The following is a 24953-nucleotide window of genomic DNA, read 5'->3' as shown; positions in this document are numbered from 1 at the left end:
CAAATTACAATTCATACAATAGGGCGGCAGGTAGCCTAGAGGTTAAAAGCGTTAGGCCAGTAACCAAAAGGTTGCTGTTTTGAATCCCTGAGCTGACTAGGTGAAAAGTCTATCGATGTGCCCTTGAGCAAGGAACTAACCCTAATTACTCCTGTAAGTCGCTCCGAATAAGAGTGTCTGCTAAATAACTAAAAGGTAATACGTTACAAATTGTAATTCTTACAACATATGAATTTGCAAAACATATGATATGTTACGAATTCCAATTTCTTGTTGTCTAGGTGGCTAATGCTAATGTTAGCTAGGTGGTAAGGGTTAAGGTTAGCTAAGTCGTTGCAAATTTGCTGTCCGTGATGAGATTCGAACATGCAAACTTTGGGTTGCTAGGCATTCACGTTATACGCCTCCCACCAGCTGTATGTTTCTTTTTTGACACCATGCCGGTCTATAAATAAAAAACTTTTTTTTTTGCATTTTCAAAAAGTACTTGCTGGCAACATTCAATCTAATTTAAAACGGCCTGTAACTAATGGGTTCTTAATAACGTCCTGTAAATCCTCAGCTCAAGCAGGCACGCTACGGCATGCATCAAGGCTGCAGGAGTTGTAGTTCCACCCTTTTCTAATTCGTCAAGTATTTTGATTAAATGCATTGGGTATGAGCAAATCAATACACAAATATGAATATAATTGTATATATATCCTATATGACCGTGTTTCCATAAATGTGATTATATAAGCTTAAAGCCCATTCAAAAACAGTATGGGACTTGCAACGGTAACTACCCACTGGGCGCACACTGGTTGAATCAATGTTGTTTCCAAGTCGTTTCAATTAAATTACGTTGATTTGACGTCTATGCCCAGTGGGTACTCTCATACAACATCAAAGATGGTGTATAAATTAAGATAGTTCACTCAGGCCGTTTACCATTAGACACCAATGCGATAGCAGCTGGGTCTGGTTTACTTAGTTCATAGACTTCCATTGAAACAGAAACATTTGTGAGTGGGATGTCTCGCTTCCTCTTCTGTCTCTAAACGTATGGCGCTGCTCGTCATCTCACAGCTTCCATAATGGGACAGATACAAAATTGCGTCTTCTATCTAAGTCTATGGAAGCAAGTTGAAGGAAAATGGGTTTTCTTAGAACTACATATCCCATTGGTTTCCAGATCTCTGCGTGTGACGTAACACCACGCAGACAAACGAGGAAGGGGCTCGGTTGGATCCATAGAGATAGTTAGAGGACACAACATTGTATCTGTCCCACTATGGCATCTGTGAGAGCATGGGCAGCGCCATTGAGTCCCTATACATTTTGAAGTAGTCAATTTGCTTCTTCTACTACTTCTATGGTTGGTAAACAAACTGAAAGGGTGCAAATTGCCACCCAGAGTGTGCTGTTTGAACAGGCATAAAGCCAAGGTTGACAATTTACTGCCATTTAGAGTTATGGAATGTTTGCTCACAAGTATAATTAATTGGCTGATCGCTCCTGATGATGTGGATGCAATTATGTGATCCTTCCATAACCCATTGGAAGTCCCACCCAGCTGACTAACATTACTTCAAAAGTGTGAAATTCCTGAATTGCTCTGCTCATTCTCAGTCATTGTAAATATGAATGTATTATTAACTGACTTGCCTAGTTAAATAAATAAATACATTCTAAAACTGCTTTTGGGCACTAGAGTCCTCTATCTATCTCTATGGTCGGATCTGTGTTTACTTCCGGATTTCGTTCGCAGCAGCTGAAGATTGCTAGCGGTTTGAGCTCCAGAGCTAATACAGTACAAGGATTCATGACAGAGTGTTGCTAGCTAGACTAGTGGCATCGCAAGACTCGATTCATTCGGTCCTGCAGTCTGCGAAGGACATTCGACACGCCAGCGTACGGGGAAGTAAAGCGAAGCCCCAGCAGGATACCTCGCTGACTGGAAATTGGACCGAGACTTTTGCCCGCTCTTCTCCGAGCTCAAAGTCACTCAATGCTGCGCTCCTCTCACTCAGCGCAGCACCAGGGCTCCGACTAGGTAGCTAGCTGTTCATGTTCTTGTAGTTATCTAGGCTCAGGTTAAAAACAAGGACATCAGCGATACGTTTTTGACATTTGACGACCGAATTAAGCACAGGGAGAAACCGATCCACGAAGAGTCGGGGCCAGGCAGGGAAGCGAGGGGTGCCCGGATAAAGTAGGGGGTCGCCTCCAGCAGCCTTGGCGGATTTATCCCTACCCTTGTTACAAACATCATGGATTGGTTAATGGGGTGAGTACAGCTACCCCTTTCCCGTTGACAGCACATAACGTTACAGTACCAGTTACTAATCTCTTTTGTGGCTGGTAATATTTGACAGCTACAAAACAAACGATGTTTAGCTCTTTTACTATCAGAAAATGCACGATAAATAATACTATTATGGTGGTAATGACTCCCCTTTCCCCTGGATGGCTAGCTACCTAAGTACTGTAGATATCATCATGGCATGTTCTCATTTTTGGCCAACGCGGTAACATTAACCGGCGAGACGCTATTTTGAGCATCCGGTGCAGTGTGGCCTGACGTTGCACAGCAAGTGGCCAAGAAGATTAGGTAGTGAAAATGTATTTCTATAGAAGCCCGTCACGCAGGCTATACTAACGTTAACTAGATATCTAACTAGTTAGCTAGCTTTCAGGTAGCTAGATTTATCGGACTAGCCGTGTTCTGTGTAACGTTATTTCCCTCGCAAGGTGCATTGTTTGGCTAACGTCTCGATCAGATTTCAACATGGAAGCAAGCGAACTATTTAGCCAGCTAGGTTTTTGCTTGCTACGTTAACTTCGTCTTCACTGTAAATTGGCTAGTTAGGTAACAAGTTAGCGGTAGCTAGAGGGCTAGCTGGCGGCACACAGGCACGGTGACTTGTGCGGATTTTGTTACGTTTTCGTACGAGTCTAAAGAACATGTTCTAGCTACAATGTATCATATTTTGGTTGAGCAAATACACTTTAGAGGTTATCATGACGGTGTAGTTTGTTTAGGTCAATTGTGCTGTAACTAAAGGCAAGCCAGGTGTGTGGCGACGTCATCGTGGGAATTGACACCTCGTTGCGAATGCGATGCTGACCTGTCACTTTATTTTCTGGGTGACACTTCCGCCTTTAGAGTTCTAGCTCTGAAGAGGGGACTTGTATATCTTGTAGCTTGTTTGATAATGGATTGTAGAGTTGTAGCTCAGTTTATGGCTTGGTTTTTGACAGGTCACTGCTCATGTATCATCTGTAGGGGTAGGGAGGGAGAGATTGTGAATGTATTATACTTCCATGCCCAGTCCTGTCTTTCCATCATGACGTGAGACATTGCAAGACAAGTGTATTCTCCCATTGGGGTCGTTCCATGTAATTTCAGCAAGCCATGATACCATCTCAGATTGTTCTGAAATTGTTTCTGGATTTGGAAACAGATAAGAATTGGGGAAACATTATTTAAATGAAATACCACATGAAGCGTGAAAATGCTAATATATGTACCATGGACTTGCTTTGGATTTGTGACACACACTAAAAAGTTAGCATTTGAAACAGTGGCCAGGTAAACAACCAAAGCATGGGTTGCTGTCATACCTGGTCCATGGAAAACCAATATGTAACTTTGGTGAACTATCCCTTTAACGATGGGGATTCTTAAAAAAAATGACCTAATAGCATGAACACCACCACCTAGTGGTCARAACCTGGTGATGTAGGGTGGGACATAACAACACCTTCAATAACGAGGTTTCCATTCAACCTTTTAATGTGAGTAATGTTGGATAAAACATTTTTTATGACAGGCCTGATGGAAACAGATTTTTTTCCGCCCTGTAAACTTTCCAAATGTTGACAAAACAAAATACACTASACAAAGTGGGATATTTGGGCATAAAAGCGTTTGACATTTCGTGCATAATTCGTTCTACCTATACAAACATTTTGTGTGGGTGATATGCTTGATGGTGATATGCTTGATGCTCCTTTCCAATACATTTCGAGGGTCTTATTCTGGTGACATGATCATCGATGCTGGGTTGCAGTTTTACAAATAAAAATAATCTCACTCTTTTGTCCATAATAATCTCATCATCCAACCCTGTTCCTGGAGATCTACCGCCTGTAGGTTTTCACTCCAACCCTAATCTAGCACACCTGATTCTAATAATTAGCTGGTTGATTGCGAAAACCTACAGGAGGGTAGCTCTTCAGGACCAGGGTTGGAGACCCCTAATGTAGGCTATACGTGTATCTGCACTCAGTTGGCTAGAGTGCATGTGCCAATACGTGAGTGGCCACACTTGCTATATCATTTTTTGTTTTTGTGAGAACCATCAGTAGAGTTAACCCATTTAATGGAAACCCATTTAACTTGCATTTATGTGCACTACGTCATCACGCACAGCCTTTTATCCGCAACAAGTACATTTGATGGAAACACATTTCTAGTAGGAAAATGTGCATATAGTTTTATGCATGAAAATCTGTCTCCAATTGGATGGAAACCTAGCTATATACTAATTTCTCTGAACAGGGGGAAAAAACATCACCAAATTCATTGAGAATACATTACATAGGATGAAGAAACAGTACTCCAAGCCACAGCTCCATACTACTTGTCAAACATAGAGAACTGATACTGTATACTCGTCGTTGACGTGGGATTGGCATAGGGTGTGAGGAATCCATGGAATGATAATCTTATTTTTTTAACAACAAATGATTTCGGAAAAATTTGAAATGGCTGGTGTCAATCCTCTTTCTTGTGCTTTTTGAGGTGGAATGATCCATTGGCCTTATTTGTTTCTTGACTACAGATTTTGTTTCCTGACTTAGTCACCCAATATTTACAATGCAAACCCTGGTGAATCAGGCAAGGGCAGAGTCTGATTCATATTTGCATGCAAAGAGAGGAGAGTAATGAAAATGTAATTGACAACTTTGCAATGGCGTGATAAGCTCAGAATATATGCACGTGATTAGCAGACAAACGCATTTGCCTGTTTATGAACTCACTCAAGGAGTGCATCAGCTCGTGTAGATTATCGACCTCTCATTGAACTCTTAGCCTAACTGCCAGTCACTTGCTGTGTTTTTATAATGTTAACCCTCCTGTATTTTCTGGTATTATTTTAATATGTCGCAGCTTCATTCTGTGTAGAAGAGGTCTATGTATTGTCACACGGCATATCGAAGTAGATTTGAAAGAGCTCGTCTGTCTGTCCGTCCGTCTACTATTTGTGAGTGGGGTTATGGAGAGATCAGTGCTCCGTCTTCATACAGACACACAGCTTGTCTCACTGTCTGCCTGTCTTGTGGTCCTGGGCCACCACTGATATAATTTCCCAGGCAGGATCTAGAACACAGCACAGGAACAGAACACTTCCTTTGTCTGCCCTGGCAGTGTCAAGGCAGGAGTCCCCACTGAAAGGTGTGCCGCCCTAGCCCAGTCACTCAGTCAGTGTGAGGGCAGAGGAAGGGGTGGAGGCCTGCTGTTTGGGTGGTTCTCCTCCGCTTGACATTCTGGCTGAGAGATAACAACAAGGCAGTCACCGCCCCATTGGAATCCCTGCCAAAATATGAACCAGGCACCGGCTTCGACTAATTGGTTTTTATCTGACATTCGTCGCTTTGTTGATGTGGTGATGACCCATGTATTATATTTTTTCTTGGAAAAATATTTATATCTCTCAACCCCTATGCTTCTCTCTCACTGCAATTTGTTCGCTCTCTCTTTTTCCTGAAGTCTGCGATCAGCTCTTTTGTTTTGTTAACGCTGAGTAAGAGGTTATTTTCCTGGCACCACCCTCCCAGGGCCCTCACCTCCTCCCTGTAGGCTGTTTTGTCATTGTTGGTAATCAGGCCTACTACTGTTGTGTTGTCTGCAAACTTGATGATTGAGTTGGAGGTGTGTGTTGCCACGCAGTCATGGCTGAACAGAGAGTACAGGAGGGGGCTGAGCACGCACCCTTGTGGGTCCCCTGTGTTGAGGATCAGCGAAGTGGAGGTGTTGTTTCCTACCTTCACCACCTGGGGGTGGCCCGTCAGGAAGTCCAGGACCCAGTTGCACAGTGTGTGATTCAGACCCTGGGCCCCAAGCTTAATGATGGGCTTGGAGGGTACTATGGCGTTGAATGCTGAGCTATAGCTGCTGGTGTGTGTGCGAGACCTGAATGCATGCAAAGCTTCTTTGCCCTTGTCCAGAGTGCGTCACTCCTGAGAGTGGAGTCTTGAATGAGTTAACCAAGCGTGTAATCACTCTGAATACAGACGATGCAGGGTGAAGGATGACGCAGCCACAATGAATGGAGGGATGACATAGAGAAGACGATAGGACCAGGACTGATGGATAGAGGGAGGGAAAGAGTAATAGATGGTGACGGGGCAATATGTCCCTAACTGATAAGGTAGAGAAGGAAGGAAGGCGAGAAGGACCCACAGACAGTTGGAGGAGCGATGGCGTGAAGGAGAGGGGGTGCTATGGGAGCTGCTCTTGGGATTACGATACAGGGATGAAAAGCTTAATGATGCAGGGAATGATGGGATGGAGGGAGGTGCCCAGAGAGACTGGTGGAGGGAGGTGCCCAGAGAGACTGGTGGAGGGAGGTGCCCAGAGAGACTGGTGGAGGGAGGAAGAGGGTGAAAAGGGAACCCATGACGGGATCACGTGATGAAGAGAAGGTTGACAGGACCACGACGGGATCACGTGATGAAGAGAAGGTTGACAGGACCATGACGGGATCATGTGATGAAGAGAAGGTTGACAGGACCATGACTGGTGGAGGAAGGGAAAGGATGGATAGAGAAGAGACAATGTGGGAGTTGCTGATGCAGGCCTCGACATTAATGCTTGTCCTCTTGTATTTTATTTAGCCTTTTATTTAACTAGGCAAGTCCGTTAAGAACAAATTCTTATTTACAATGACGGCCTACCAAAAGGCAAAAGGCCTTCCGCGGGAACGGGAGCTGAGGTTACAAATCTAGGACAAAACACACATCACGACAAGGGAGACGCCCCAACACTACGTAAAGAGAGACCTATGACGACAGCACAGCATGGCAGCAACACATGACAACAACACGGTAGCAACACAACATGGCAGCAGCACAACACGGTAGCAGCATAAAACATGGTACAAACATTATTGGGTACTGACATCAGCACAAAGGGCAAGAAGGTAGAGACATCCATACATCGTGCGAAGCAGCAACACGTGTCAGTGTCCATGATTGAGTCTTTGAATGAAGAGATGGAGATAAAACTGTCCAGTTTGAGTGTTTTTKGGGGGGGAGTTTGCAGCTCGTTCCAGTCGCTAGCTGGATACTTTAAATACTTAAAGTATCCAATAGTCGGACAAGAAGAATATACACTACGTTAACAAAAGTATGTGGACACMTGCTCATCGAACATCTCATTCCAAAATCATGGGCATTAATATGGAGTAGCCCCCCCTTGCTGCTTTAATAGCCTCCACTCTTCTGGGAAGGCTTTCCACTAGATGTTGGAACTTTGCGGGGTCTTGCGTCCATTCAGCCACTAGCATTAGTGTGTGTCCGTGCGCGGTTAAGTTTTYCGATAATCACAATAAACAAACAATTACTCCAGAGAGGCCAACATTGGAATAATATTTAAATACATTTTTCATGTACGTACACAAAAAAGCATTAATGTCAAAATGTAGGTGATATGCATACTGGGTAGAGACTCCTGTCCAAACAAATGCTGAAATGATTGAGGCGCCAGAAAATGTAGCCAAACTTTAATTACATAAATATAGGCTTAATGCCAGTCATGTTTGACAATTACCATCTACAGTCTTTATACTGTCAACATAAGGTGGCTTCAGAAAGTATTCATACCCCTTGACTTATTTTATTTAACCCTTTATTTTACCAGGTAAGTTGACTTAAGAACACATTTTTATTTAAGGCAACAGCCCAGGGAATAGTTACAGGGATGAATGAGCCAATTGGAAGCTTTGAAGATTAGGTGGCCATGATGGTATGAGGGTCAGATTGGGAATTTAGCCAGGACACCAGGGTTAACACCACTACTCTTACGATAAGTACCATGGGATCTTTAGTGACCACAGAGAGTCAGGACACCCATTTAACGTCCCAGCTGGAAGACTGCACCCTACACAGGGCAATGTCCCCAGTCACTGCCCTGGGATGTTGTTGTTTTTTTAGACCAAAGGAAAGAGTGCCTCCTACTGGCCCTCCAACACCACTTACAGCAGCATCTGGTCGCCCATCCAGGGACCGACCAGGACCAACCCTGCTTAACTTAAGAGGCAAGCCAGCAGTGGGATGCAGGGTGGGTATAGCTCGTTCAAGTAATCATCAAATTGCTTAAGGTAGGCACTTCAAAGCAAAGTAGCTAGCCAACTAAGACCTGTTTATCTATAATCTTGTTTCACTAGGGCTGTGACGATCATAGAATTTTTGGTAATGTTTTTTGGGTCAAGCAAATTACCACGGGCACAGTTTAACCGTTCAAATTGTAAAATGAAGGTACATTTTCTCTCTCCTGCTGTGCTGCTGACTGTAGCAGTTGCCCCATAGAAATAGAATGARTAGAAAGGGTGTCTCCATTCAAGTCAATGACGGCATAATCGGTAGACTGTCAGACATTTTGAGTGTGCCCATGCCAGGAAGTAAAATGCAGGAAGTATACCCTTCAATCTGTGCTGTGATTTGTTGACTCAACTCGACTGACATTACAAAAAATACATTCCATGGCATGAGCCACATCAGTTGGCCTCATTTGAGTGAGCATTGTACATTACCATGGCAATCCAGCATCAGTTGATGGAACATTTCAAAATACCATGGAAATGATTGCATCACAGTCAGCCATTGTGAGTTTACCAGTCAAATTGCCAGGGTTAGAGCTTCCAAGCCCGTTCTATTCATTCTATTTCTAAGAGTGGCCYGCTCTCTGCCAKTGTGTTGCCTAGCAACACAGTAAACAATCTATCACGCAGCGGTCATGCCTCTGGGTCATACAGACTTGATATTCGCTAGCCTAGCTGATTTCAACTTTGGTTTTTAGAAATTCACTTTCGCTTATAAATGTCCACACTCACAAAGAATGACATTGGATAGTTTATTTCAGCGCACAGAAGCAAGTTTTCTGGTTGGATTTTAAATCATTTTTACAACTTTACAAACGGGAGAAATATGTGCACTGTAGCTGGTATAGTCTTTGATATCCCAGGCCTTGGACCATCGTTAACGCGTAGAGATTGCTCACTTTGATCCAATTATGATCAATTATTCTATTATAATTATTATTATGATCAATTATGATCATATGTATTGCTTGCTATTTTATATTTTTGTGTTATTCTACTTTTTTTTTATTTTTTTTTTAACATTTACATTCTGACAATTCATAACGATATTCTACTTGTCCAACAATTGTATTTACCTGTCCTGGAGCCCTGGTGTGTGTCCATCTGGGTGCGGCAGGTAGCCTGGCGTGTAGGAGCCGTGACGTGGATGTCGATTTTAAGGTAGCCGCCACCCCCGCCTCTGAAGACACATTTCGGTTGAATGCATTCAGTTGTGCAACTGACTAGGTATCCCCTTTTCCCTTCACTTTCTACTTCTAGTGTGCAACAGCTTGTTGTCAAGACCTTCACACGGTTGGCAGACGATTGGGGTTTCGGTGTGTTGTATTCTTGTGTATGTTGGTCCCATGACTTTGGAGCCAGGTGAACTCATTGCTGAGGGTTCAATAGGACGTTAAATGACAGGGGAGCTGAACAGCAACGCCTACATGTCTTTTCCCGCTGGGGGAAACCCGGCGGGCGCTACAGATGTTTAATCCCTCCTGCTTTTCAATGATGGATTGGTAATACACGATGGAGAGAGAGAGAGAGAAATGACAACTGCCAAGCAAAGTGGTGTTGGCTTTAGAGTGCATGACCTTAACAATGGCTGTTTTTGAGTGCAGGTGGTGGATAGAACACAGGGTATATGTCAGCCTGCTCAGACAAACATGGAGACTGTTGATGAAAAAGACCGCCGCCAACTGGTGGTGGTCTCCGAAAGTGGTGCCGGCGCCTCTGTTCGAAGGCGTGGTAATGAGCGAACACACTTAATTAAGACACACACACACACACACACACACACACACACCAATTTAGCAGGAGGGGATGAGTAAAAGTGGTTACCTACAAGATAAAAACAAGAATATGTAACAGTGCTAAGCTAACGATGGTTTAAGCAATAAACACGTGTAGGCTAATGACAGGGGAATAGCAGTAGGGCCTATACATTGTAGCAGCTGATGTAGTAGCAAGGAAATGGAAGCATACATAATGGCTAGGCGAACCGAACGAGTGTGCTTACATACTCCCTTAAAAGACATTCACTTGGAAAAAAACAGGAAAAAAGTGGCAATAGTACTGTTTGTCCGTTTTGAGACACCATAGCCAGTATACGCTTCCTCAAAATAGTCAGAATTTAGCTAATATAACTCGGGAAATCTGTCATTAATTTTGACATTTTTGCCAAGGTCTTAGTCGCACAATCTTACATCTAACTAAGTGGTTCGGTGCAGTATTTCTCAATTACAAAATTGCATTAAAACGAGTCGTCTCTTGTTCAATAACGACAAATACTTTACTGAAGAATCCCTACTGTTGACCAATCACAGACGAAGGGTCGTAGACTTTGGCTACCGACTTAAGTTTGCCTCCCCAAAAAATGTGCACGTGTGTGTGCCAGAACCCTCACCGAAGTCCTAAGCGAACAGAAATGTCACAAAATGACACCATAATATATGCACAAACTCTTCCGAACACTTTCACCTGGGAAGCATGCCGAACGCCTCAAGGTGTTAGCGTAGGCTAACGGGTTACACCAAGAACATAAGGGCAATGAACATAGCAGACTATATACAAAGCAACCAATCTAATCTGATTGTCTAGGGCCAGAGCTGTGAGAGGCCAGTTTATGGCCCCCATAGCCTGCCAAGCTCCATAGGGGCAAGGGATCCCCCTACTGCAAGAGTTAGAATGTCAGTTTGTGAGACTGTGTCCCAGGGCCAGAGAGAGTGACCGCTTTCGATGCTAGGTAGTTCGAACAAGTTGCATGTTCGATCGGAGGGAGCCTAGACGGTACAGCCAGGCCATCTGACAAACAGGCCACAGAGCTCTTCATCGGGGCACCGCGTCATCTTCGATGTTCAGAGCACTTCCTCTGTAGGGTAGGCTGGATCGCCCACTCCTGAAATGCAGCACCCACCTGGGCAACGCTTCGGCCACTGTAAAAGACCCAGTAAGACCTCCACACCTCAGCCGTAGTCCGGTGAAAGCCCCCCCCCCCGCCTCCCACCGCAGTCCCCTTCCCTCTGAAACAGGGCTGGTGGCCAAAAAAGCCAATGCTTGTTTACATGGTGTTACTGCATTCATTCAAATGGGCAGCAGAGATGGCTGGAGGGGAGATTCATAGAGCTAGATATGAACTCGCATCACACCAGGGACAGCCATGGCTATTTACTGTGTGTCACGCAATAGTCACGCACAGCCAAGTGTGTGTGTGTGGATGTCTACATTGTGTGTTTTTTATTATAAAACATGAGTAGGCATTGGCCTATACCAATGTGTGTGTTATTTTATTTGTGTGTGTCTGAGTAGTACTACTCCTTTCTACCTCTGACCCACGCTGTAACTACATGTGCTGGTACATTTCATAGCAGCTGTCATTTGCTTGTTAGCGGCCATGTCCTCGTCTCAACCCATCTCTTCTCACACACACACACACACACACTTTTAAAAAAAACTTTTTTTGAATCCACCAATCAAATTAACAAAAGAAAAAGGATCCAAAATATTTCAAAGGTCCCTGTGTGCTTGGCACTCAAGGGTACAGAAAGCACCCCCCCCTTCTCCGAACAGCTAGGCTGCTCACGATGGCTGAATCAGAGCAGTACCTAGCCAACTGCTTTGTCCTAGTTTTTATCAGGCCCGCAATCTGGAGGCCACGCACTGCAAGCCTGTGAACGTGGCCGAGACTGCCGAATAGCAGCGCCACCAGCATTCACCTACACCCGAGGCTGTCCCAGCGTGCCACGAGGGACTGGTATTTTAAGCAGCTTCTCTGCAAAGGCCTGCTCCATGTAGCCGTCCAATGAGAAGCCCACTTCCAAAATAAGCCCCCCCCCCCCCCCCCTTCCCCCCCCCACAACAACAATATCTTGTGTAGTTGGCACACAGGAAACATATCAACATCAAACCAGCTTCCCCTTACACAACAATGTTCATGCATGTGTGCTGTTGGTGAGACCACTTGTCTCACCTCGCTGGCTGTCAGGTCAACACGGCGGTCATGTCTAGCAATGTACAAATCCTTGTATGAACAGCAGCCATTCACAACATGGACAATGGACTCCATTACATTTGACTCGTGTAGAATACAACATGGGTCATGGTTTGCAGGGTACCAGAGTGCTAGGTTCTATTTTGTTGGTAGAACTCGCAGTCTCGCCTTAACAGTAAAAGGTGAGAATGTCCTCTCCAACGGCAGCAGTCTGGCACATGGAATGGGAGACAGAGTGGTCAGCACAGTCCAGAGCAGCGAGTTTTGCCTCAGGCCAGTCCAGTTTTGCAGTAGCTGCATATCCGTCTGATTAACATAGGAGCGTGGTCCTGGATGTAGGATGGGATGTTCCGTCGTGGGTGACCGAAGCCTCCACGACAAACTGAGCCAGCAACTGCCTCTGATGCAGTTGCAGATCGCTGGCTCAGTTTGCATATCAGTCCGTGTCCACCTGAGCTCCTCTCCAGTCCGGTTGCTCAGGTCGTTGAAGTCCGGCCTGTCTGTCAGACTCTAAAGCCTGCAGCACGAGTTAATGATTTAAACTGATTTAATGAGCCATTTGCAGTTTCCCTGTACCGGCCGTGTGTACTTAGACTCGCATGGCATAATCTTTGAAACAAACATATGCTACTGGCAGGATCAACCAGGTAGGGTTAGTCTGTAAGCATACGCACGCACGCACACACACACACACACACACACACATACTCCGTGGTAGAGAACGACTGATAATCGGTCTGGCTGATATTTTTGGCCTTTCGTTGACTACCGGCACAGCCGATATCTGCTGTGTAAAGCGAGCACACTTGCCTCTTGTGTCAAATTGTTGCAAGTCGACGAGGAACCTCTGGCTAGACTGCATCTTGTTAGCTACCAACTCATGCTACAGCACGTTACAAAACAAGATACCGGTAACTTGCAAGCTACGGTTTAGTTTAGTGTCCTGCTCCTTTACCCAGTTTTATGAAGAGCTTTACCATTCCCAAAACAATATTACCATGTATAGTATGTCATTTGGTAAAAACAAAGTCAAGTTAATTGATTTTAAAATTGATTCTGGGAAATTGTCATCAAAATGTTCAAATGTAATGATATTGAATATCGGCCACCTTGACTCCCAAAAATCGTCCCCACAAAATGAAATCACAGTGGTTCTTTATGCAGTGGCACTGTGTTAGACCAGGTAAGTGAGTTTCCTTTGCTAGAGCCAGGGTTGGGGCCAATTCCATTTCAATTCCAGTCAATTCAGAAAGAATGCTGAAATTCCAATTCTCCTCAATACTTTTAAATGAGTAACRTTTTGAATTGGAATTTGGTTTACTTTTATAAATTGACTGGAATTAAAATTGCACTTGACCCCTCCCAAACCCTGGTTAGAGCTGAAGATATTGGCTAGAGAAAAAAACACTTCAAAATTTCTGGCAAACAAACCCAATCCTTTCAAAATGTAACAAACCATACAACTCACCGTTAGTCTCGGCGTAATTCCTTTATGGTGGAATTGATACATCGGATATTTTGTCTTGCTGTCGCCGCATTCTCCTGGCTGGCTGGAGCAGGGACTAACAGAACATCGCTTTGCCCGGATTTGAGTCGACTACCTTTCTACGGCGCTCTCTCTGTTTCCACAATGTTCTTTTACCCTCTTTTTAAAAATCTTTACTAGGCTTGTTTTACTATGCTGTGGCTCCTACTCGCCAGGCCCTTGTCTATGAGGGTGTCCGGATGTCTTAATTCAGGGGTTCCCTAACTTGTTTTGGACTAATCAAGTCTCGGCCCCTCCGAAATAACGCTTTAAAGGTCCCCCTCTTGGCATCCGAGAGAACATTTTGTTGAAATGTCTTGAGTCAATAAGTATTGAACCTCTTTGTTATGGCAAGCCTAAGTAAGTTCAGGAGTAATAATTAGCTTATCAAGGTGCTTAGGTTGCATGGACTCACTCTGTGTGCAATAATAGTGTTTAACACATTTTTTTTTTAATGACTACCTCATCTCTGTACCCCCACACATGCAATTATCTGTAGGGTCCCTCAGTTGAGCAGTGGATTTCAAACACAGATTCAACCACAGACCAGGGAGGTTTTCCAATGCCTTGCGAAGAAGGGCAACAAAAAAAGAAGCAGACATTTCAATATCCCTTTGAGCATGGTGAAGTTATTAATTACACGTTGGATGGTGTATCAATACACTCAGTCACTACAAAGATACAGGCGTCCTTCCTATCTCAGTTGCCAGAGAGGAAGGAAACCGCTCAGGGATTTCACCATGAAGCCAATGGTGACGTTAATACAGTTAGAGTTTATCTGTGATAGGACACACCTTAGGATGGATACACATTGTAGTTACTCCACAATACTAACCTAAATGACAGAGTGAAAAGAAGGAAGCCTTTACAGAATTATTTTTATTCCAAAACATGCATCCTGTCACAAAAGTAATACAGCAGAAAATGTGGCAAAGCAATTTTTGTCCCGAATACAAAGTGTTTTATGTTTGGGGCAAATCCAATACATTCCTGAGTACAACAGAACTTGCCATATTTTCAAACATAGTGGTGACTGCATCATGTTATGGGTGTGCTTGAAAGGACTGGGGAGTTCACTCGTGGGTGTGAATAATTATGTACATTTGATTATCTTTGTTGTATTTTCAATTTACATTTCTAAAAATGTTTGCATTTTGTCATTATGGGGTATTGTGTGTAGTTGGGGAGGGGGGGGGAAATCAATTTAATCTATTTTGAATTCAGCATGAATACTTTCTGAAGGCACTGTAATTTCTTGCAATTTTACACATTTTACCATGGGGCAGAGAGAACATTTTTGCAGTTTTTAAAGCTGAAATTACAGTGCATTTATGTTCAAAACAACATTTTTGGGCAATACAAGAAAATATGTATAATTGTGGGCGTGCTGTGTATACCAATATCCCTGTGAGCCTCACAGGCCAATGTTGTGCGTCTCTAAGAGTTMAAAACATAAAGGCTTGATAATATTACAGTGCATTGCACCCTCTCAACTTATTCCACAGATCTCTTGTCCATAATAGGTTTCGTCTGTTACTTGCCATATTCATTTCAAATCTGTCCGCGGACCCCACTCTGGGAAACCCCTGTCTTAAGTCTGTTATGGGGATWTTAGAATTGATCTGAGGCTCTAGAACACAGCTTACCGTAAGACCTGTCTAGAAAGGTGCATTTACAACCTTCAACACGCACAGGAACACACACACACACACACAGGTCTGTGCGTGTCTAAGAGGGAGCGCTACTGTTGACTTGATCTACATAGACCGTTCGTGCTCTCAGTAGAATGCTCTCTATTTGAACGAGGCAGCTCCCTCTTGCCCCGCACTTCAATGTTGTCTGTGGAATCTCTGGGGAAATGCTATGCGTGTAGTTGGTGAGTGTCCACGGGGAAGGCCCTGCCTGGTCTGTAGTGTTTGGTTCATTTAGGGAAACTGCTCTAAGGGCTGCTCAGAACAGACACATGTTTATCCCGAAACGGCCCTCAGTCACCCTCTTTATTCATCGCGCTTGTTCTCCTCTCTCTCTGTCTCTCTGTCTCTCTGTCTCTCTCTCTCTCTCTCTCTCTCTCTCTCAACACTGATGTGTGTTGACATGTGCGTGCTTGGCTTCTGTCGATGCTGAGCTTCTCAGGCTTGCTGAGCAGAGAACACAGGGCCAACCCAACCATGTCAAGCCAAGGCGAACAGGCGCTAACATGTCCGTATAGCAACTCGAGGCTAGCTAGCGAAGCTGGGGTTCGCCAGGGGCAACTAGGGGTTAGCTAGCATAGCTGGGGTTAGCCAGGGGCAACTAGGGGTTAGCTAGCATAGCTGGGGTTAGCCAGGGCAACTAGGGGCTAGCTAGCAGTGCTGGGGTTAACAGGGGAGGAGACCAAGAGGGGAATGGTCTCATTTGGGAAGGCTGTAAATGGGCACGCCCTTCTCTGCCAGCTCTCCTCTCCCCCTCATGTGCAGCTACTTCATTAAATATCAGTCTAGTGGCTTTGACTTGGTTCTGCTGCAGACAACATGGTTCTTCATTAGTCCTGTTGTCGTTTTGGGACATTGAGAYGTTGCATGCATTTTCCCTCATGAGCGAGGCATCACTTTAAGGGCATCTGACACCAGTGATGGCACGAAAAGAACAGGCCAGTCTGTGTGCCACAGCAGAGGCTGATGGGCAGCCTTTCCTTCAAAGCAACAAAAAAAAMCTGCTTCAAAATGAATTGATCTGCACGCTGCAAGTACAGAAATGGTTTTGCTCAGTGGGAAATGAATATCCAGCTGGTGACAACTGTTTGTGACGGCAGCTRGGTGTGCTTATTATTCTGACGCTATGTCCTGGGAGTCCCTATGATCTGTAGAATGTACGGGGTTCTTCTAACGACTCTTGTGTTAGCTAGTGAGCGCCATAGAGCGAAACATGTTACACGTGCGTGTTCTTGGGGGGCCTCCGCTTTTCACAGATGGCTTTTAATAGTTCCTAGCTCAAACCGTTCGGACTCTGCCAACGTTTTTTGTCAAAAAGACCCGGCCTCGGGGCCACTTCAGGATCCGCCCTTGTCTCGCAAACACMGCTCTAACTCAGCCCCCGTTAATCACACGGACTAATGGTTTGCGAATGAAATAGACGAATCCAACGGTACAACCCAGGAGTCTGTAGCTCAAGCACGCAATGTTTTAAAAGAGGTTAGAAGTCCTAAATCACGCGGGGGCACAACGGTGGGAGTCATTGGGTTAAGCTAGCTACAGCAAGCTGCCCTCYGTTATCACAGTTCAGTCATTTTGCACAGAAGTGTGTTTGTTGTAGCAGAAACCGAGGAAGGGTTATGAGTAAAGCTTTGATCCCTGTGACCCCAGGCCTAGATACTGTGTGATGTGTAGCTGCATAGAAAAGCATAAGATTCTATTGGGCCCTTCTCTGAGGTAAATTAGCCAAGGAGAGACACACACACTCTACACTCTCTGTGGTCTAGAGACCTTTCCCTCTCTCTTTCCCGCTCAGACAGGGTGAGGCCAAGCGATGAAAGTGATACCAGAATGACTTTGCTCTCTTAGCTTTTACTGAATATGCATAGGTAGGTGTGTGTGTTCTGGTACTATGGGCTATTGGTTCGCTTACACTGCAACTCCCTCTGTATCAGTGTTTTAGTTGTGTTCTTCACTCCTGTTTGCTGTGTGTGTATTTTGAAGCCCTTTTGCGGTGAGTGTAGTTTGACCTGGTGGGGGGGGTGTTATACTTTAAAAGGCCTAAGGGCAGCACATGCYGAGTGCGAAGCAAACCAACACCACTAGGCTAGAACAAGTCCCTGCCCGCTCAACCTAATCCTAAGGCAGACCCGCCCACTCAGCCATGACTGACAGGTCTTATGACAACCTGAACTTTGAGGAAGTTGGGCCCAGTCCCAAGTCATCCCCTAGGCAACTGTGTTGAACTGCGAGGACTAGGTAAGCATAGGCATATTGCCAATCAGGGCAAGGTGGATCTGTGGGAAACCCAGAGGTCGACGCCTAGACTGTCATTGGACGGTGTGTGTGTGTGTGTGTGTGTGTTCTCGCTCTGTGTTTTACTTGGCAGGAGTGAGGAGCAACCTTACTTTGACAATGTTAACTTTTTTGTAACGCTGTGAACGGCCAGACCAGAACTGGCAGAACCAATTGAGGGATAGAGAGAGAGAGAGAGAGGAAGGTGAGGGAAGAAAATCACGACTAATCAGACTTCCAGTTGGCCAAACACTGTTGCTGGGTGATGATGGGTCACACTGGGTTAGTTTTCCATAAGGAAGCTAGCACCCTGACAGGTCTGAAAGCTGACTGGGGAACAGCTCAAATATATGTTGTGTACACACACACACACACACACACACACACTGTACAAACATGCTCTTTCCATGACTAGACTGACAAGGTGAATCCAGATGAAAGCTATGATCCCTTATTGATGTCACTTGTTAAATCCATTCCAATCAGTGTAGATGAAGGGGAGGAGACACGTTAAAGAAGGATCTTTAAGCCGCCTTGAGACAGTCGAGACATGGATTGTGTATGTGTGCCATTCAGAGGGTGCCTTGCTGGGTTTGTCACACTCAACAGTAGTCACACTCCCGTGTGTATCGAGAATGGTCCACCACCCAGAGGACATCCAGCCAACTTGACACAACTGTGGGAAGCATTTGAGTCAACATGGGCCAGCATCCCTGTGGAACGCTTTCGACACCCTGTGGACTCCGTGCCCCGCCGAATTGAGGCTGACCTGAGGGCAAAAGGGGGGAGGGGGTTGCAACTCAATATTAGGAAGGTGTGCCTAATGTTTTGTACACTCTGTGTATGTGATCGTATATATACAAATGTAAGCAAGGTTTGAAATGATTGTTTTAGTCAAATATTATATACGTTTGTGCTTCTTGCAGTCAGTTTGCAGTCTACAAATGATTTGTAATTGCGTTCCGGCCGTCCGCTCCAGAAAACATGGTCCCTCGGCTGGATCTTGTTGATTATCCCTGCTCTACAGGCTGCAGGGAGACGTATCCCATCATGCTTCAGCAGTGAGTCAGCGTTGTCACGGAATGGCGTGTGTGTGCACTCATGTCAGCTGGACTGCTGTTGTAACTCTGAGCCCTGCAGTTTGGGACAGGGACAGCCGGAAGGACCAGAGCCCTGTGACTCCCACACACCCGGCCTGCCTATGTCATAACAGTCCTTCTCAGCGTCCCACAGACCTCTCTTAGCCCCCCAACTTGCTCTCTATCATCACACACACACACACACACACACAGGACCTACAGCCTGTCCCTTGGTGTGTGTGTGTGCGCAAGGTGTAAGTGTTCTCCCCTTGTGACTGAGCGAGGCTGTTTCTGGGGAACAGGCTCACTGATGCAGGCAGATCAGCCCAGGGCTCCTGAGTTGTGTGTGACAGTTATTTTTGTCCCATCAGGTTTGCCATAAGGATCATGAGCAGTGGTGACTGTGTGTGGCCGGACGTGATCTATTTTTGTCCTGCCATAAAGAGTTTAGCTTAGTCACAGGGAGAAAAAAAACATGAGAAGACATACAGAGGAGAGACAGAGACATAGGAGGGAGAGAGCAGACATGACCGAGGGAGAACAACATGACGAGGAGAGAGAACATTGACGGGAGGAGAGAAACATCGGATGGAGAGAACATACAGAGAAGAAGAGGAGGGAGAGAGAGACATGACGGGAGGAGAGAGAGAGACATGACGGGAGGGAAAACATGACGGGAGGAGAGATACGAGGGAGAGAGACATGACGGGAGGGAGAGAGAACATACGGGAGGAGAGAGAGACATGACGGAGAGGGAGAGAGAGACATGACGAGGGAGAGGAGTGAGGAGAATGAGACACGAGCGAGAGAGAGAGAGAGAACATGACGGAGAGAGGAGAGAGAGAGACATGACGGGAGGGAGAGGAGAGACATGACGAGGAGGGAGAGAGAGCGACATGAGGAGGGAGAGAGCAGACGAGAGACATGACGGAGAGGAGAGAGACATGACGGGAGGGAGAGAGAGAGACATGACAGGAGGAGAGAGAGAGAGAATGACAGGAGGAAGAAGAGAGAGAGCAGCAGGAGGAGAGAGAGAGGACATGACGGGAAGAGGAGAGAGAGAGCGACATGACGGAGAGGGAGAGACGACATGAGAGAGAGAGACGACATGACGGAGAGAGAAGAGAGAGAACATAAAGGAGGAGAGAGCAGAGACATGACAGGGGAGGACGACATGACGGGAGAGGGAGAGAGACATACGGAGAGAGGGAGAGAGAGACATGACGGAGAGGAGAGAAGGAGGGAGAGAGACGACAAGAGGAGAGGAGGAGAGACATACGGGAGAGGGAGAGATAGGAGAGAGGACATGACGGGAGGGAAGAGAGAGAGAGAATGACAGGAGGGAGGAGGGAAGGAGAAGACATGACGGGAAAGGAAGAGAGAACATGACGGGAGAGGAGAGAGAGACATGCGGGAAGCGACAGGAGGGGAGACGACATGACAGGAGGGAGAGAAGAGAGAGATATGACAGGAGGGAGGGAAAGAGACATGCAACGGGGAGGAGAGAGACAGCATGACGGGAGAGAGAGACATGGCATGACGGGGGAGAGAGAGACATGCATGACGGGGAGGAGAGAGAACATGCATGACGGGGAGGAGAGAGAGACATGCATGACGGGAGGAGAGAGAGAGACATGCATGACGGGGGAGGGAGAGAGACATGCATGACGGGGGAGGAGAGAGAGACATGCATGACGGGGGAGGAGAGAAGAACAATGCATGACGGGGAGAGAGAGAACATCATGACGGAGGAGAAGACATGTGACGGAGAGAGAGACATGCAGACTGGGGCTGAGAAACATGCATACGGGAGAGAGAGAGACATGCATGACGGGGGAGGGAGAGAGAGACATGACGGGGAGAGACATGACAGAAGGGAGAGAGTCATGGCTTCAGTGAAAACCCCAGGGTTTGTCCTTGGTGGTTGAGGCCTGTGGGTTTAGGCTGGTTTCCACTGTAATTGGATTAAAGCATGGTGTGTTGCATCAGACCGGCAGACTCTTCTAAAGCACTGGTTTCTCTGCTGTGTCCAGCCCCACCCTGTGGACTCTCCCTCTCTAAATAGGATTACAGGGCCTGTGTCCACCACATGCTGAGAGAGTACTGGGGAGAAGACAAGACCGAAGGAAAGGAGACGAGACAGACAGTTGTAAGTCGGTGGTGGAGATGGTAAAACGGTTGATAAAGGTCCGGGACAAGAAAGACAAAGCAGAGTGATATAAATAGTTTTTTAGAGGATTGGAGGGTGGACTTCCCGTATAGGTGCGGTGGACAGGAAACTAATGGGGACGTCGTCATGGGTGTGTGTGACCGGCCCATCCTGGCTGCCTGTTTTGAACTTGACGGGAAGTGTGTGTGTCGGCCTTTGTTCCTCTCGTTTTTAGTCCTGTAACTTGATTAGACAAGTGGGTGCAATATGTCCATGCGCCCACACACACACACTCACTGACTGTGATGTTGTTCTGGAGACGGGACCATGGCATTCCTGAGATGTCAACATAATGCGTGTCTGATTCCCACGTCTGTCTATGCCCCAGACACAGACCCCACTGTCACATGACTCCATATGAGACCAGAGAACATAAGAGTGGTGGAGGAGGTGGAGGAGGAGGTGGTGAGGGGTAGGGTTGTTGCTGGTGAACGTATTACCGCCACACCGGCGGTCACGAGTCATGAAGGCAGTCAAATTCCACGTGACCGCTTAGTCACGGTAATTAGGCTTCTCCAAGCTCTGATGCTGATGGTCATTAGTAGCCTACCAAACTTGCTAACTGCCTGGTACTCTGCACTTTATTGTCCTTCTAATCACTCTGACATCATTGCAAACGTAATCGAAAATCGAATCAAACACTTCATGAGATCCCATGAGCTCATGTTGCGCAACATTTCTATAGGCTATGCAATTGTGTGAGAAAACAGTGTGATGGCCTCTATTAAAAAGAGGAGGGTCCCATCAGCTTTCTATAGGTGAGGCCTACTATATTTATTTCTTAACTTTCCTAATATTAAGCATATTGCTTATATTTATTTAAGTGCATAGATGACATGTATTTTTTCCCCGCTGCCCCTGTTTTGAGACCGGTGCATGATAATGTTCCATTCTAAATCAAAACAAAATTCACACATTATGTAGTATATGTAAAGACAAGATTAAATCAAGAATAGTCTGATGGGTGACAAAATTAGCCTATCACTTGTGAATTATATATTATCCCTTGTGAGTCATAGTCGCACACCTGATGTAGCCCAGCCCATAGGCTTATATGTTTTAATAAGGTTTGTATCACAACTAAAGTGGCCAAATAACTTCTTAAAGTGAAGCACATGAATCTGCTTTACAATGGGTGTAGAGCCTAACTGGGTGTAGAGCCTAAGCAGCGTGTGAGTCAAGTTTGGGGAAGATACATTTCACCATAAAAATGAACCTTTTGTAATAAAAGCATTAATGCATAATTGCATTTGTGGACACTTGATAATGGTGTTTTYCCGCTAATGGAACATTCACGCTTATATCCTACTACCATGTGTGCATTGCTGCTCTTATAATGTGAAGAAATAGCCWAATAGTTTAKCAACATTTKAAGCTAAACGTTCTGATCTGTTGCGTCTGCCACATTGCATGAAAAAAAATTGGGGACGCTAGTTGTTGTATAAATTTGCTCTATCACATCCCGCAACTGTCCCAGACTATGTTTTGAATATTTAATTTCTCGCATAGAATAGGTCGACTTTTGTACTATGGGGGATAGTAGATTGACATAGGCTAGTGCTTTGCTGTTCATTAGGCCTACTCATCTTGTTGGCTGATGAAAAGTAAATGTGGACAGTTCTTCCAATATCTTCAATATGCACCTCGGAATTGAATAAGGACGCGGGCAGTTGCGTCCCCAGTGTATCTGTCTTCACTTGTAGCCTGGGAGAAAGACCCGGTCATGTGACGGAGCAGCACTCTGGGAGAAAGGCACAACGGCCAGTGACCGCAGAAGGAGGTTTTTAGGGTGCATTACGGCCACACAAAGGGGATGCCGCTGTGAAGTTCTAGGCATTATCAAGTGCTTGTCAAATTGTGAATGAGAGACTGATGTAGTGTGTACAGCCTGCGCAAAAAACTAAGCAGAGCTCATGCCTTTCAAGCAACTTTTTTCAAATCATTAGTCGTATCATGCAGCCTTACAATGTATTAAAATCAAAACATATAGCCCAACGTTTGTAGAACAACTAAAGTTACACGAATAACTCTAAATTAAGCATATAGGAATACCTATTGCTTTGTTAACGACTCAACACAGAATAGCCACGTGCGCACTCCCTCAAATCATTTCTATTTTACTCAGACATGTTCAATTGCATTCTTCATACTATAAAATCTTGTCTGCTAAATGAACTAGTGATTCCCACAGCCATTTGGCATAGCCAGATCAGGACCTAACATAAGGACAAGTAAGAGTATGCTATTCTGTTCTTTTGAAATAGACTACACATCACTGAGTACCACTCGTCATATTGTCAAGCATGGTGGTGGCTGCATCATGTTATGGGCATGCTTGTCATCGGCAAGGACTAGGGACTTTTTTTTTTAGGAGAAAGAAAAACAGAATAGAGCTAAGCACAGGCAAAATCCTAGAGGAAAAACCTGGTTCAGTCTGCTTCCCAACAGAGAAATTCACCTTTCAGCAGGACAATAAGCTAAAACATAATGCCAAATATACATTGTAGTTGCTTACCAAGATGACATTGAATGTTCCAGAGTGGCCTGGTTACAGTTTTGACTTAAAATTGTCTTGAAAATCTATGGCAAAACTTGACAATGGCTGTCTAGCTATAATCAACAACCAACTTAACAGAGCTTGAAGAATTTAAACAAGTAATAATGTGCAATCCAGGTGTGCAATGCTCTTAGATTCACCCAGACAGACTTCATCGCTGCCAAAGGGGATTCTAACACGTGAATACAGGGGTGTGAATGCTTATGTAAATTGTTTATTTGTTTTTCATTTTCAATACTTCTACCAACATTTCTAAAAACATGTTTCAACTTTGTCATTATGGGGTACATTTTGAAATCAGGCTGTAAAACAACAAAATGTGGAATAAGTCAAGGGGGTATGAATACATTCTGAAGGCACTGTATCTCCCTGTTGAACTCGTAATAAACCGGATTGATTTTTTATCAACGACTGCTCTCCTTTTGGTTCCCCTGGGAAATTCCCATTACACACACACTGCATGGCGAGAGCTTGTAATTATTCTCAGACAGTTCAGCTAGCATAGCCACCAGAGGCTAACTGCTAGGAACCATGTCTCAGGCCCATTTGGAGAGAGAGACTCACACAGACACACTCACATACAGTCAGACACACACACATAAAAAGAGAGTAAAGATGAGAATGGGGAATGCGGCGTCTCCTCCATCTCGCCATTCCTTGTGTTATCGTCTTCATCTGTCTTCCTAGGAGCCCAGTGGAGTCCAGAGGGCCAGACCACTTAGCCCCGTTTAATGAGCCAATAGCTCACCGGACCCCYGTCATTAATCACCCAGAGACACATTCTCTCCTTTCACCTCCAGCCTCTTATCGCCAGCCCTGTCCACCATTAACTACCCTCTCAATCTCACCTCTCAATCTCACGGCGGGTAGCCTAGTGGTTAGAGCGTTGGGCCAGTAACCGAAAGGCCATGGAGAAGAGGCCAGGGAGCAGCTAAAGGGCCATATGTATGAGAGTGAGTGCATGTGAACAGCACACAGACCGTGTGTTTCATTAGAGGGGCTCTGGTGTGTAAGCCGTCAGTCAGAGACGTATCAGTGTTTACACACATTTTCTCTAGGGGATATCACAGGCCTTACAGGGACTGTCTACACGTGTGTGTGTGTGTGTGTGTGTGTGTGTGTGTGTGTGTGTTTTACAGAGGGGGCTGAGGAGCAGCTCTTCAACATGGACCAACGATCTTGAAAGGCTCATTTACGTTTTTCTTTGCGTGCCCTAAATAACATGGCCCTGGCTGCTCTGCTAATGTGGGATAGTGCAAGATTTTGGCAATTAGGA

General features: G+C 45.3%; 1 protein-coding gene across 1 annotated transcript in view; it reads left to right on the top strand.

Annotated features, from left to right (window-relative positions):
* Positions 1-1732: 1732 nt before the first annotated feature.
* The window catches only part of LOC111962154 (MOB kinase activator 2), a 94389-nt gene continuing 71168 nt past the window's right edge, over positions 1733-24953 (top strand). Inside the window, exon 1 of the mRNA XM_023985017.2 lies at positions 1733-2269. Within this exon, the coding sequence (XP_023840785.1) occupies positions 2253-2269 (17 nt within the window). The 5' untranslated portion in view covers positions 1733-2252. The remainder of the gene's footprint in view (positions 2270-24953) is intronic.

This window comes from Salvelinus sp. IW2-2015, linkage group LG4q.1:29 (assembly GCF_002910315.2).
Source record: "Salvelinus sp. IW2-2015 linkage group LG4q.1:29, ASM291031v2, whole genome shotgun sequence".
Taxonomy (NCBI): domain Eukaryota; kingdom Metazoa; phylum Chordata; class Actinopteri; order Salmoniformes; family Salmonidae; genus Salvelinus; species Salvelinus sp. IW2-2015.
This window is presented reverse-complemented; position numbering and strand designations above follow the sequence as displayed.